At 50.8% G+C, this 14,562-nt stretch overlaps 2 protein-coding genes across 6 annotated transcripts; both read right to left on the reverse strand.

The window, feature by feature from the left end:
- Positions 1-982: 982 nt before the first annotated feature.
- LOC126988792 (acanthoscurrin-1-like) lies at positions 983-9,716 on the reverse strand. 5 transcript variants are annotated; one of them, XM_050847203.1, is made up of 3 exons: positions 9,622-9,716; positions 9,412-9,486; positions 983-1,856 (listed from the first exon to the last, which is right to left on the reverse strand). In XM_050847203.1, exons 1-3 carry the CDS (start codon positions 9,631-9,633, stop codon positions 1,296-1,298), a joined length of 648 nt encoding a protein of 215 aa, XP_050703160.1. In that variant the 5' UTR covers positions 9,634-9,716; the 3' UTR covers positions 983-1,295. The 5 variants fall into 5 exon arrangements, with proteins under 5 accessions (XP_050703160.1, XP_050703161.1, XP_050703159.1 ...); XM_050847204.1 differs by lacking the exons at positions 9,412-9,486; positions 9,622-9,716 and adding exons at positions 5,579-5,738; positions 5,874-5,915 and having other exon boundaries at positions 983-1,771; XM_050847202.1 differs by lacking the exon at positions 9,412-9,486 and having other exon boundaries at positions 983-1,931; positions 9,622-9,665.
- A 2,822-nt stretch (positions 9,717-12,538) lies between these two features.
- LOC126988791 (uncharacterized) lies at positions 12,539-13,792 on the reverse strand. Its single transcript, XM_050847198.1, has 2 exons — positions 13,749-13,792; positions 12,539-13,604 (listed from the first exon to the last, which is right to left on the reverse strand). The coding sequence occupies exons 1-2, from the start codon at positions 13,758-13,760 to the stop codon at positions 12,726-12,728; spliced, it is 891 nt and encodes a 296-aa protein (XP_050703155.1). The 5' UTR covers positions 13,761-13,792; the 3' UTR covers positions 12,539-12,725.
- Positions 13,793-14,562: the final 770 nt, after the last annotated feature.

Here is a 14,562-nt window from a genome sequence, read left to right on the forward strand (position 1 = left end):
GAGGAGAGCTGATGAGACGAAGAGCCTTAGACTCAACTCTGTTCAGAAGAGCTGTGTGAGTGGAGCCCCACCACACGTGAGATGCATACTCCATACGAGGGCGGAAAAGGCCCCTGTATATGGATAGCAACTACGCGGGGGAGAAGAACTGGCGGAGACGATACAGAACGCCCAACCTCGAGGAAGCTGATTTAGCAAGAAAGGAGATATGAAGTTTCCAGTTGAGATTTTGAGTTAGGGATAGACCGAGGATGTTTAGTGTTGAGGAAGGTGACAGCTGAGTGTTGTCGAAGAATAGGGGATAGGTGTTTGGAAGATTGTGTCGAGTTGATAGGTGGAGAAATTGAGTTTTTGAGGCATTGAAGGACACAAGGTTCCTTCTGCCCCAATCGGAAATGATAGCAAGGTCTGAGTGCTTCTTGGCAACAGTTATGGGCCAGAAACCGGTAAATACGCGGCTCTGAATACGATAATTTGACAACGGAGGTTCCTACGCTGATCACCTCACAAGTCGCATCATCATATTGCCTTTCTCTTCCCTGGCCCCAAACACTCATATTCAGAGCCGTGATGGGCAGGACACAACCAAGCCATTTATATTCTGAAATCAGACACACACTTTTCTTGGCTCAGAAATAAAAGTTGTCGCCCCAGCCAGTCACAGTGAAGGCTAAGTTGTTATCTCTTTATCTACTACAAAACACTCGCAGCAGAAAGGAACGGATGCAAGGGAGGCACACACACACACACACACACACACACACACACACACACACACACACACACACACACACACACACACACACACACACACACACATACACGCACCCGCACACACACACACACACACACACTTCAGATAAAACAATTACTTAAGTCAAGTAAATAATCAGTTCCAGGGAATAAAATGCAACAATGTGGTATAAAAGCTTCATTCCATTAAAAGTCTGCATAAGGTGTACAAAGCGTTATAGTTCAGAGGTTCTTGTTCCAGGAAGCGGCTTTTAGAGACACATCCAGGTCGGGGCAGCGAGTAAGAGGCAACATGTCGCCCAGAAGAGGTGTTCCCCCAATTGGCAGAGGGGGCGCGAGTCACGGTGATCCTGTCTTTTTGAGATGTGCGAAGTGGGACTGTTTCAGGGGGTTCTGCGCGCCTGCTGGGCAGCACTGGCCACAGTAGTCAACACCACCAGGCCCAGCCCGCCGCCGTGAAGGGAGGAGAAATTTCGCGTGAAGCTCTCCTGGCTACTGTTCCTGCGGACCGTGGCAGCCTCAGCCGTCGGCTCCGCCCCACTCTAGCGGCGACCGTAGCCGCCGAAGCCGCCAATGAAGGGAGGAATGAAGGCGTTGAAGCTCTGTTGGTGGTGGTTGTTGTGGGCCGAGATGAAGGTGGGGTCAGCCTCAGCCGTCGGCTCCGCCTCACGCTTGCGGCGACCGATGAACTTGCCGCCGTAGCCACCGTAGCCGCCGAAGCCCCCTCCGTACTTGCCGAAGCCCAGACCACCGAAGCCGCCAATGAAGGGAGGAATGAAGGCGTTGAAGCTCTGCTGCCGGTGGTTCTTGTGGGCCGAGATAAAGCCACCAACACCAGCCGTCGGCTCCGCCTCACGCTTCCTGCGGCCGTACCCGTAGCCCAGGCCACCCAGGCCACCACCCAGGCCACCTCCCAGGCCACCGCCCAGGCCACCGCCCAGGCCACCGCCCAGGCCACCGCCCAGGCCACCGCCCAGGCCATAGCCCAGGCCACCGCCCAGGCCATACCCAAAGCCACCTCTCAGGCCGAACCCAAACCTCTGGGAGTAGCCAAGACCCCCGCCGAAGCCGAGGCCGATGCCGGGGTCAGCCTTGGGGTCAGCCTTGGGGTCAGCCGTGGGGTCAGCCTCCGCGGATGCCAGACCCGCGAGCACCGCCGCCACCGCTGCCAGGACAGTCTGGAAAAAATACAAGGAACAAAAGAGATCACAGGGAGCCAAGCACACGCGTGTATCCTCGAGCCTCTTAGGCTCTGCACTGTTCGGCGTCTCCAGATACTCAGAAACACAAGATTCAGCTGCTCGTCAACTCACCAGAGCCTTCATTGTTGTTCAAGTTGCGACACTCCGGAGACGTGGCGGTGTGGTCAGCAGGAGGCCCTCGGGCTCCTTATATCTGGCAGGAGGACTGGACGGCCTTCATGACTTTTTTTATTTGTCCTGAGCAGCGCCAAGCATTCCATGAGTGTCCTCGGCGAGGCTCCGAGGACATTCCTGTAAGGGCGCGGCCTGCCACGGGGAATGCGATGGGAAGTTCTTTACAATTGAAATTGTTGTTATTGTTGTTGTTGTTCGTAGTGGTGGTGGTGGTGTAGGTCAGGTTTCTGTAGAAGAGGCGTCGATCAGGCGGAATTTCGGGTCCGAATACAAACTACCAACTACATCTTAAAAGTTCTAACCATACCACTTCTTGCCGTGCCCCGTGGGTGTTATCGCCGCCACGCCCACGCAGGCACGCCAGGCTGTGCGGTGCTCGGCCTACACAGCCTCCTGATCCTCTACCAAAGATTAACACGTGCAAGTCAACTATCGTCTAGTTAGAATGGCTACATTGAGAGATTGTGGTTATCGGTTCAGATATATCTTGCGAAGCATAACCACAAAGATAAAACTAAGCCCTACCAAGTCTCAGGTTGCAAAATATAATGCAGCTAAAGAAAAAAAGTCCTTAACGTTCCTTTCAGAAAATGCGTTGTTATAAATATTCAGCGAAGCTAACGGGAAAATACAGTGATTATTTGATTGTGTGTGTGTGTGTGTGTGTGTGTGTGTGTGTGTGTGTGTGTGTGTGTGTGTGTGTGTGTGTGTGTGTGTGTGTGTGTGTGTGTGTGTGTGTGTGTGTCTGTGTCTGTGTCTGTGTCTTTTGTCTGTGTGTGTGTGTGTGTGTGTGTGTGTGTGTGTGTGTGTGTGTGTGTGTGTGTGTGTGTGTGTGTGTGTGTGTGTGTCTGTGTCTGTGTCTGTGTCGGGGCAAGTCGGGTGAGGAGGCGGCAAGTGAGTGAAGCGACGCGTCCCCGGGCATGCGCTCCCCGTGAGTTAGTTAATCCAAACGTGTGAGATGAGAGCCACAGCCGTAAGTGTTTGCATGTCTGCCAAGATTTTGGAACGCTTACCTGGAGAAGCTTTTCTTTTAATGTATTTCAGTTACCAGGAAAGGAAACATGATTAGTCGGGAATCATATAAACGACCTGAGTATTTACAATCAAGATTTAATGAATTTCTTGACAATAGTTCTTTTTCACAGGAGAGGAAGCAGCTCAAGGGCACCAACAACAAGAACAACAAAAAAGTGTAGAAAAAAAAGCCCGCTAATCGCTTTGCTTTAATAGTTTATTCATAGCATTACATAAGACAATTACAAAAAATTAACTTGATAATTACAAAAATAAGTTGCTATCAAAGCAGGCTAACAACCTAAAAACAATTAAAAGAGGTGGCCGAAAGAAAGATCAATTTCGGGAGGAGAGGTGTCCTGATACCCTCCTCTTGAAAGAGTTCAAGTCGTAGGCAGGAGGAAATACAGATGAAGGAAGATTGTTCCAGAGTTTACTAGTGTGAGGGATGAAAGAGTGAAGATGCTGGTTAACTCTTGCTTAAGGGGTTTGGACAGTATAGGGATGAGCATGAGTAGAAAGTCGTGTGCAACGGGGCCGCGGGAGGGGGGGAGGCATGCAGTTAGCAAGTTCAGAAGAGCAGTCAACGTGGAAATATCGATAAAAGATAGAAAGAGAAGCAACATCGCGGCGGAATTTAAGAGGTGGAAGGCTATCAGTAGGAGGAGGAGAGCTGATGAGACGAAGAGCCTTAGACTCAACTCTGTTCAGAAGAGCTGTGTGAGTGGAGCCCCCCCACACGTGAGATGTATACTCCATACGAGGGCGGACAAGGCCCCTGTATATGGATAGCAACTGCGCGGGGGAGAAGAACTGGCGGAGACGATACAGAACGCCCAACCTCGAGGAAGCTGATTTAGCAAGAAAGGAGATATGAAGTTTCCAGTTGAGATTTTGAGTTAAGGATAGACCGAGGATGTTTAGTGTTGAAGAAGGTGACAGCTGAGTGTTGTCAAAGAATAGGGGATAGGTGTTTGGAAGATTGTGTCGAGTTGATAGGTGGAGAAATTGAGTTTTTGAGGCATTGAAGGACACAAGATTCCTTCTGCCCCAATCGGAAATGATAGCAAGGTCTGAGTGCTTCTTGGCAACAGTTATGGGCCAGAAACCGGTAAATACGCGGCTCTGAATACGATAATTTGACAACGGAGGTTCCTACGCTGATCACCTCACAAGTCGCATCATCAAATTGCCTTTCTCTTCCCTGGCCCCAAACACTCATATTCAGAGCCGTGATGGGCAGGACACAACCAAGCCATTTATATTCTGAAATCAGACACACACTTTTCTTGGCTCAGAAATAACAGTTGTCGCCCCAGCCAGTCACAGTGAAGGCTAAGTTGTTATCTCTTTATCTACTACAAAACACTCGCAGCAGAAAGGAACGGATGCAAGGGAGGCACACACACACACACACACACACACACACACACACACACACACACACACACACACACACACACACACACACACACACACACACACACACACACACACACACACACTTCAGATAAAACAATTACTTAAGGCAAGTAAATAATCAGTTCCAGGGAATAAAATGCAACAATGTGGTATAAAAGCTTCATTCCATTAAAAGTCTGCATAAGGTATACAAAGCGTTATAGTTCAGAGGTTCTTGTTCCAGGAAGCGGCTTTTAGAGACACATCCAGGTCGGGGCAGCGAGTAAGAGGCAACATGTCGCCCAGAAGAGGTGTCCCCCCCTATTGGCAGAGGGGGCGCGAGTCACGGTGATCCTGTCTTGGTGAGATGCATGAAGTGGGACTGTTTCAGGGGGTTCTGAGCGCCTGCTGGGCAGCACTGACCACAGCAGTCAACACCACCAGGCCCAGCCCGCCGCCGTGAAGGGTGGAGAAATTTCGCGTGAAGCTCTCCTGGCTACTGTTCCTGCGGACCGTGGCTGCCTCAGCCGTCGGCTCCGCCCCACTCTAGCGACGACCGTAGCCGCCGAAGCCGCCAATGAAGGGAGGAATGAAGGCGTTGAAGCTCTGCTGGTGGTGGTTGTTGTGGGCCGAGATGAAGGTGGGGTCAGCCTCAGCCGTCGGCTCCGCCTCACGCTTGCGGCGACCGATGAACTTGCCGCCGTAGCCACCGTAGCCGCCGTAGCCGCCGAAGCCCCCGCCGTACTTGCCGAAGCCCAGACCACCGAAGCCGCCAATGAAGGGGGGAATGAAGGCGTTGAAGCTCTGCTGATGGTGGTTCTTGTGGGCCGAGACAAAGCCACCAATACCAGCCTTCGGCTCCGCCTCACGCTTCCTGCGGCCGTACCCGTAGCCGCCTCCCAGGCCACCCAGGCCACCGCCCAGGCCACCCAGGCCACCACCCAGGCCACCTCCCAGGCCACCGCCCAGGCCACCGCCCAGGCCATAGCCCAGGCCACCACCCAGGCCACCGCCCAGGCCATAGCCCAGGCCACCTCTCAGGCCGAACCCAAACCTCTGGGAGTAGCCAAGACCCCCGCCGAAGCCGAGGCCGATGCCGGGGTCAGCCTTGGGGTCAGCCTTGGGATCAGCCTTGGGGTCAGCCTCCGCGGATGCCAGACCCGCGAACACCGCCGCCACCGCTGCCAGGACAGTCTGGAAAAAATACAAGGAACAAAAGAGATCACAGGGAGCCAAGCACACGCGTGTATCCTCGAGCCTCTTAGGCTCTGCACTGTTCGGCGTCTCCAGATACTCAGGAACACAAGATTCAGCTGCTCGTCAACTCACCAGAGCCTTCATTGTTGTTCAAGTTGCGACACTCCGGAGACGTGGCGGTGTGGTCAGCAGGAGGCCCTCGGGCTCTTTATATCTGGCAGGAGGACTGGACGGCCTTCATGACTTTTTTTTATTTGTCCTGAGCAGCGCCAAGCATTCCATGAGTGTCCTCGGCGAGGCTCCGAGGACATTCCTGTAAGGGCGCGGCCTGCCACGGGGAATGCGATGGGAAAGCTCTTTACAATTGAAATTGTTGTTATTGTTGTTGTTGTTCGTAGTGGTGGTGGTGGTGAAGGTCAGGTTTCTGTAGAAGAGGCGTCGATCAGGCGGAATTTCGGGTCCGAATACAAACTACCAACTACATCTTAAAAGTTCTAACCACACCAGTTCTTGCCGTGCCCCATGGGTGTTATCGCCGCCACGCCCACGCAGGCACGCCAGGCTGTGCGGTGCTCGGCCTACACAGCCTCCTGATCCTCTACCAAAGATTAACACGTGCAAGTCAACTATCGTCTAGTTAGAATGGCTACATTGAGAGATTGTGGTTATCGGTTCAGATATATCTTGCGAAGTATAACCACAGAGATAAAACTAAGCCCTACCAAGTCTCAGGTTGCAAAATATAATGCAGCTAAAGAAAAAAAGTCCTTAATGTTCCTTTCAGAAATTGCGTTGTTATAAATATTCAGCGAAGCTAACGGGAAAATACAGTGATCATTTGATTGTGTGTGTGTGTGTGTGTGTGTGTGTGTGTGTGTGTGTGTGTGTGTGTGTGTGTGTGTGTGTGTGTGTGTGTGTGTGTGTGTGTGTGTGTGTCTGTGTCTGTGTCTGTGTCTTTGTCTGTGTGTGTGTGTGTGTGTGTGTGTGTGTGTGTGTGTGTGTGTGTGTGTGTGTGTCTGTGTGTGTGTGTGTGTGTGTGTGTCTGTGTCTGTGTCTGTGTCGGGGCAAGTCGGGTGAGGAGGCGGCAAGTGAGTGAAGCGACTCGTCCCCGGGCATGCGCTCCCCGTGAGTTAGTTAATCCAAACGTGTGAGATGAGAGCCACAACCGTAAGTGTTTGCATGTCTGCCAAGATCGTGGAACGCTTACCAGGAGAAGCTTTTCTTTTAATGTATTTCAGTAACCTGGAAAGGATACATGATTAGTCGGGAATCATATAAACGACCTGAGTATTTACAATCAAGATTTAATGAATTTCTTGACAATAGTTCTTTTTCACAGGAGAGGAAGCAGCTCAAGGGCACCAACAACAAGAACAACAAAAAAGTGTAGAAAAAAAGCCCGCTAATCACTTTGCTTTAATAGTTTATTCATAGCATTACATAAGACAATTACAAAAAATTAACTTGATAATTACAAAAATAAGTTGCTATCAAAGCAGGCTAACAACCTAAAAACAATTAAAAGAGGTGGCCGAAAGAAAGATCAATTTCGGGAGGAGAGGTGTCCTGATACCCTCCTCTTGAAAGAGTTCAAGTCGTAGGCAGGAGGAAATACAGATGAAGGACGGTTGTTCCAGAGTTTACTAGCGTGAGGGATGAAAGAGTGAAGATGCTGGTTAACTCTTGCTTAAGGGGTTTGGACAGTATAGGGATGAGCATGAGTAGAAAGTCGTGTGCAACGGGGCCGCGGGAGGGGGGGAGGCATGCAGTTAGCAAGTTCAGAAGAGTAGTCAACGTGGAAATATCGATAAAAGATAGAAAGAGAAGCAACATCGCGGCGGAATTTAAGAGGTGGAAGGCTATCAGTAGGAGGAGGAGAGCTGATGAGACGAAGAGCCTTAGACTCAACTCTGTTCAGAAGAGCTGTGTGAGTGGAGCCCCCCCACACGTGAGATGTATACTCCATACGAGGGCGGACAAGGCCCCTGTATATGGATAGCAACTGCGCGGGGGAGAAGAACTGGCGGAGACGATACAGAACGCCCAACCTCGAGGAAGCTGATTTAGCAAGAAAGGAGATATGAAGTTTCCAGTTGAGATTTTGAGTTAAGGATAGACCGAGGATGTTTAGTGTTGAAGAAGGTGACAGCTGAGTGTTGTCGAAGAATAGGGGATAGGTGTTTGGAAGATTGTGTCGAGTTGATAGGTGGAGAAATTGAGTTTTTGAGGCATTGAAGGACACAAGGTTCCTTCTGCCCCAATCGGAAATGATAGCAAGGTCTGAGTGCTTCTTGGCAACAGTTATGGGACAGAAACCGGTAAATACGCGGCTCTGAATACGATAATTTGACAACGGAGGTTCCTACGCTGATCACCTCACAAGTCGCATCATCATATTGCCTTTCTCTTCCCTGGCCCCAAACACTCATATTCAGAGCCGTGATGGGCAGGACACAACCAAGCCATTTATATTCTGAAATCAGACACACACTTTTCTTGGCTCAGAAATAACAGTTGTCGCCCCAGCCAGTCACAGTGAAGGCTAAGTTGTTATCTCTTTATCTACTACAAAACACTCGCAGCAGAAAGGAACGGATGCAAGGGAGGCACACACACACACACACACACACACACACACACGCACACACACACACACACACACACACACACACGCACGCACTTCAGATAAAACAATTACTTAAGGCAAGTAAATAATCAGTTCCAGGGAATAAAATGCAACAATGTGGTATAAAAGCTTCATTCCATTAAAAGTCTGCATAAGGTATACAAAGCGTTATAGTTCAGAGGTTCTTGTTTCAGGAAGCGGCTTTTAGAGACACATCCAGGTCGGGGCAGCGAGTAAGAGGCAACATGTCGCCCAGAAGAGGTGTCCCCCATTATTGGCAGAGGGGGCGCGAGTCACGGTGATCCTGTCTTGGGAAGATGCATGAAGTGGGACTGTTTCAGGGGGTTCTGAGCGCCTGCTGGGCAGCACTGACCACAGCAGTCAACACCAGGTCCAGGCCGCCGACAGTGAAGGGAGGAGAAAGATCGCGGTGAAGCTTTTCTGGCTGCTGTTCCTGCGGACCGTGGCAGCCTCAGCCGTCGGCTCCGCCCTACTCTAGCGGCGACCGTAGCCGCCGAAGCCGCCAATGAAGGGAGGAATGAAGGCGTTGAAGCTCTGCTGGTGGTGGTTGTTGTATGACGAGATGAAGGTGGGGTCAGCCTCTGCGGTCGGCTCCGCCTCACGCTTGCGGCGACCGATGAACTTGCCGCCGTAGCCACCGTAGCCGCCGTAGCCGCCGAAGCCCCCGCCGTACTTGCCGAAGCCCAGACCACCGAAGCCGCCAATGAAGGGAGGAATGAAGGCGTTGAAGCTCTGCTGATGGTGGTTCTTGTGGGCCGAGACAAAGCCACCAATACCAGCCTTCGGCTCCGCCTCACGCTTCCTGCGACCGTATCCGTAGCCCAGACCACCCAGGCCACCCAGGCCACCCAGGCCACCTCCAAGGCCACCCAGGCCATAGCCCAAGCCACCTCCCAGGCCATACCCAAAGCCACCTCTAAGGCCGAACCCGAACCCTTGGGAGTAGCCAAGACCCCCGCCGAAGCCGAGGCCGAGGCCGGGGTCAGCCTTGGGTTCAGCCTTGGGGTCAGCTTTGGGGTCAGCCTTGGGGTCAGCCTTGGGGGCAGCCTTCGCGGACGCCAGACCCGCGAGCACCGCCGCCACCGCTGCCAGGACAGTCTGGAAAAGAATATAATGAACAAGGGAGATCACAGGGAGCCGAGCACACGCGTGTATCCTCGAGCCTCTTAGGCTCTGCCTGTTTGGCGCCTCCAGATACTCAGGAACACAAGATTCAGCTGCTCGTCAACTCACCAGAGCCTTCATTGTTGTTCAAGTCGCGACACTCCGGAGAGACGTGGCGGTGTGGTCAGCAGGAGGCCCTCGGGCTCCTTATATCTGGCAGGAGGACTGGACGGCCTTCACGATTTTGTGTGTTTTTTTTTTTTTTTCCTCAGCAGCGCCAAGCATTCCATGAGCGTCCTCGGCGAGGCTCCGAGGACATTGCTGTGAGGGCGCGGCCTGCCACGAGGAATGCGATGGGAAAGTCCTTTACGATTGAAACCTGGTGTTATTGTTGTTGTTGTTGGTGGTGGTGGTGGTTGTAAGGTTTCTGGAAAGGGGGCGACGATTAGGCGTAATATAATTTACGGATACAAAATAGCAACCACATTATTAATCTCTAATTCGAGCAGTTTTTGCCATGAAAATAAAACAGCTTCGTATGTGTCGGTTTTCAGCGCCATCACTCCAGTGCAGGACGCCAGGCTGTGTCCTGCCCGGCCTGCCCGCCCACCTGACCCACTACCCAAGCTGAACATGGACAAGTTATCTATTGTCTTGTTAAAACAGATATATTAAGAGGTTATAGTTATCAGTTTAGATATATCTTTTTTTACAGCAAAAGATACAACTCAAGGGCCAAAAAAAAAAAAATAAAGGCCGCCGCTGCTCAAATAAAAGAAATAAGATCGAGTTACCAGAAGGGAGGTCAGTTTCTTAAGAAGAATATCCTCAAAGAAAAAAAAAAGGAAGTCGTACACTGACTCTTAGGTTATAAAACATGACGCTGTTTAAAACACAAAATCCGAAATAGCAGATTTTTTATGTATATTTAAACGTCAACCTCCATAACAACAAGTAAGAACAAGTATTGCTTCGTGCATCTGTCGGCCAGAATTGCTAGAAACGTATTTTTTTCATATATTTTCTCTGATGCAGTAGGCGCGGTAAGCTTAAGGGGCAATTACACTGGGCAAATTTTCCGTGGATCTTCAGTCAAACCACGATTCCGCTGGCGTGGTTCTCATATATTTCCGTGGTTTTCTGACGTGTCCACGATATTCCAAAGCTACGGTAGATTTCACAGAAGGACGACGGTATCACTCACCATCATCATCAGCAGCAATAACAAGAAACAAATGAGAACCACGCTAGCGGAAATCGTGGTTTGACTGAAGATCCACGGAAAATTTGCCCGGTATAATAGCCGCTTAGGAAATACAAACTCATAAGGCGAAAAAGAAATTATTACTATTATTATTATTATTATTATTATTATTATTATTATTATTATTATTACATTTTTTTAGGCGCTGGCTATAGCACCGGTAGACTATTTTAGGGGGGCCTCTTGGACGACCCCAGCCCGATAGTGGCCCGAGTGAATTTTATTTACAGTGGCTGCCGAGATATAAGACTTGCTCGGCCCATGCTGCCACCCGGTACTCCTCTTGACCGACGTCGCTGAAGTTTGGGTTCATTAAAGATCTGTGCAGCATGAGGGTAATTTTTCTCCACTCAGCGATGGTTGAAAATTGCCAGCGTGGATTGGTGGGAATCGAACCTACGTATGTTCCCGGACTCACCACACCTGCACCCTGATCATTTAGCCATCTCATATGGATATGTACATAGATAGATAGATAGATAGATAGATAGATGGATGGATGGATGAATGAATGAATGAATGAATGAATGAATGAATGAATGAATGATTAGATAGATAGATAGATAGGCACATGGATAAATAAATAGATGAACAGACAGCTATGAGAAGTATGGGTGGTGCAGGGAAGTACATGATATAGCAGGCTTACTATATTTCCTCAAACATTTCGACAGGGTCCTTAGAGTGTAGAAGACTGCCGATGCTCTCAATGGCCAAGCGTGAGACTGTAATCGACGTCTGGCACGCGATGAAAACAGCAGGCGGGGTTCAGGCTATGGTACTGATTCTCATGTGCTGGTCAACCTTGGAATGGGATTGGGATGGAGAAGGGAGCTGCGTCGAGGCTTGCAGGCGGGGATTGTCGAGGGTGAAGGCGGCGAGCGAGTAAAGCTACGCGCAGACAGACAGACAGACAGACACACAAAAAGGGAATGAAAGTATCTGAATTATGGCAGACAGACAGACAGACAGACAGATAGACAGACAGACAGACAGACAGACACACACACACACACAAAGGGAATGAAAGTATCTGAACTATGGCAGACAGACAGACGGACAGACAGACAGACAGATAGACAGACAGACAGACAGACAGACAAAAAGGGAATGAAAGTATCTGAACTATGGCAGACAGACAGACATACAGATAGACAGACAGACAGACAGACACACACACAAAAAGGGAATGAAAGTATCTGAATTATGGCAGACAGACAGACGGACAGACAGACAGACAGACAGACAGATACACAAAAATGGAATGAAAGTATCTGAACATCTAATTTCCCAAGAACTAACATCGTATTTTTGGGATCTTTTGTCCTCAGAAGTTTATCACACCACTGAACTCTTGTAGCTGGATTTCTTTTCTCCTCAACTAAGTGAATAAATTACAAGTTCCTGATTTCTCACAGCAGAGGAGGCAGCTGAAGGGCAAGAAAAGATGATGCCACTATAAACACTTGCCTGCGCCATGACGGGCTGGGGACGAACACCATCCAGTCCCCTCAAGCATGCCTACCGGCGCTATATGTGTACACGTAAAAAAATTAAAATAAAATAATAATAATAATAATAATAATACGTACAAAAAAAGGTCCGCTATGCCGCTACTCCCCAAAAACAAAAGAGCATCCAAACTCAGAATTCAAAAGCAGTTGGAGATGTGTCTTGATTCTCCCCTTGATGTTCACTTCGTGCTAACTCCTTCTTGACATAAAACATTCACCTCAGGCAAGTAAATATCCAGTTCCAGGGAATGAATATATAATCTTAAAGTGTGGTATAAGAGCTTTATTGCATAGAAGGTCATCAAGAATAGGTGTCCCTCCGGGTAGCAGAGGGGGTGTGAGTCACGGTGATCCTGTCTTGGTGAAATGCATGAAAGGGTTTCTCTTTTGGAGTTCCCGAGTGTCTGGTGGGCAGCAGTGCCGGGGTCAGCCTCAGCCGTCGGCTCCACCCCACTCTAGCGGCGACCGATGAACTTGCCGCCGAGGCCACCATAGCCCCCGTAGCCGCCGAAGCCCCCATGTTTGCCGAAGCCCAGGCCACCGAAACCGCCAATAAATGGAGGGATGAAGGCGTTGAAGCTCTGCTGGTGGTGGTTGTTGTGGGACGAGATGAAGGTGGGGTCAGCCTCAGCCGTCGGCTCCGCCTCACGCTTGCGGCGACCGATGAACTTGCCGCCGTAGCCACCGTAGCCGCCGTAGCCGCCGAAGCCCCCGCCGTACTTGCCGAAGCCCAGACCACCGAAGCCGCCAATGAAGGGAGGAATGAAGGCGTTGAAGCTCTGCTGATGGTGGTTCTTGTGGGCCGAGACAAAGCCACCAATACCAGCCTTCGGCTTCGCCTCACGCTTCCTGCGGCCGTACCCGTAGCCGCCTCCCAGGCCACCCAGGCCACCGCCCAGGCCGCCCAGGCCATAGCCGAGACCACCTCCCAGGCCATAGCCAAATCCACCTCTCAGACCGTACCCGAACCCTTGGGAGTAGCCAAGACCCCCGCCGAAGCCGAGGCCGATGCCGGGGTCAGCCTCAGCAGTGGGTTCCGCCTCACGCTTCCTGCGGCCGTATCCGTAGCCCAGGCCGCCACCACCCAGACCGCCTCCCAGGCCAAGGCCGTAGTTCAGGCCGTAGCCCAGACCACCGCCCAGGCCACCGCCCAGTCCACCGCCCAGGCCGAACCCGACATTGTAGCGTAAGCCCACACCCCCTTGGAGTCCGAATCCGATGCCGCCGGGGTCAGCCTTTGGGTCAGCCTTGGGATCAGCCTTGGGGTCAGCCTTGGGGTCAGCCTCCACGGACGCCAGCCCCGCAAGCACAGCCGCCACCGCTGCCAGGACAGTCTGCAAAAGAATGTTATGAACAAGAGAGATCACAGGGAGCCAAGCACACATGGACACGCGTGCATCCTCGAGCCTCTTAGGCTCTGCACTATTCAGCGTCTCCAGATACTCAGCAACACAAGATTATGTTGCTCGTCAACTCACCAGAGCCTTCATTGCTGGACAAGTTGAGACACTCCGAAAAGACGTGGCGGTGTGGTCAGCAGGAGGCCCTCGGGCTCTTTATATCTGCAGAACGACTGGACGACCTTCACGATTTTCTGTTCGTTGTTGTTTGTCCTGATTACCGCCAAGCATTCCAGTGAGTGTCCTCGGCGAGGCTCCAAGGACATTCCTGTAAGGGCGCGGCCAGCATCGGGGAATGAGATGGGAAAATTCTTTACGATTGAAACCTGTTGTTGTAGTTGTTGTTGTTCATGGTGGTGTTGGCTGTGTAGTTGGTGTTGGTGGTGATAGTTTCTGTGGAGGGGGCGACGATATGGTGGCATTTATGGTACGAATGCAAAATAGCAACATCTTGAAATTTCTAATCAAGGCAGTCGTTGCCAGCTTCGTGGGTGTTAGCGCCGCCACTGCCACGAGAAGATGGCACCACTATAAACACTTGCCTGCGCCATGACGGGCTGGGGCCGAACACCATCCAGGCCCCTCGAGCAAGCCTACCGGCGCTATAGGCATAGACGTAAAAAAAAAAAAAAAAAGACACGCCAAGCTCTGTCGTGCCCACATGACCCGCTACACTAAAGATTAACACAAGCAAGTCATCTATTGTTTTTTTCAGAGCCTCATCGAGAGATTATAATTATTAGTTCAGACATAACTTATTTAGAGCAAGGGGGGAAGCTCACCGGCAGAAATCATATAAGCAACAAAAAGCTCTCCAGGCGCTGCTCCAATAAAAGGAAAAGAAGCGAGTGGTCAGGAGAGAGGTCAACTTAGGAAGAAGAAGCGTCCTGAC

The sequence above is a fragment of the Eriocheir sinensis genome, chromosome 70, assembly GCF_024679095.1.
Source record: "Eriocheir sinensis breed Jianghai 21 chromosome 70, ASM2467909v1, whole genome shotgun sequence".
Taxonomy (NCBI): Eukaryota; Metazoa; Arthropoda; class Malacostraca; order Decapoda; family Varunidae; genus Eriocheir; species Eriocheir sinensis.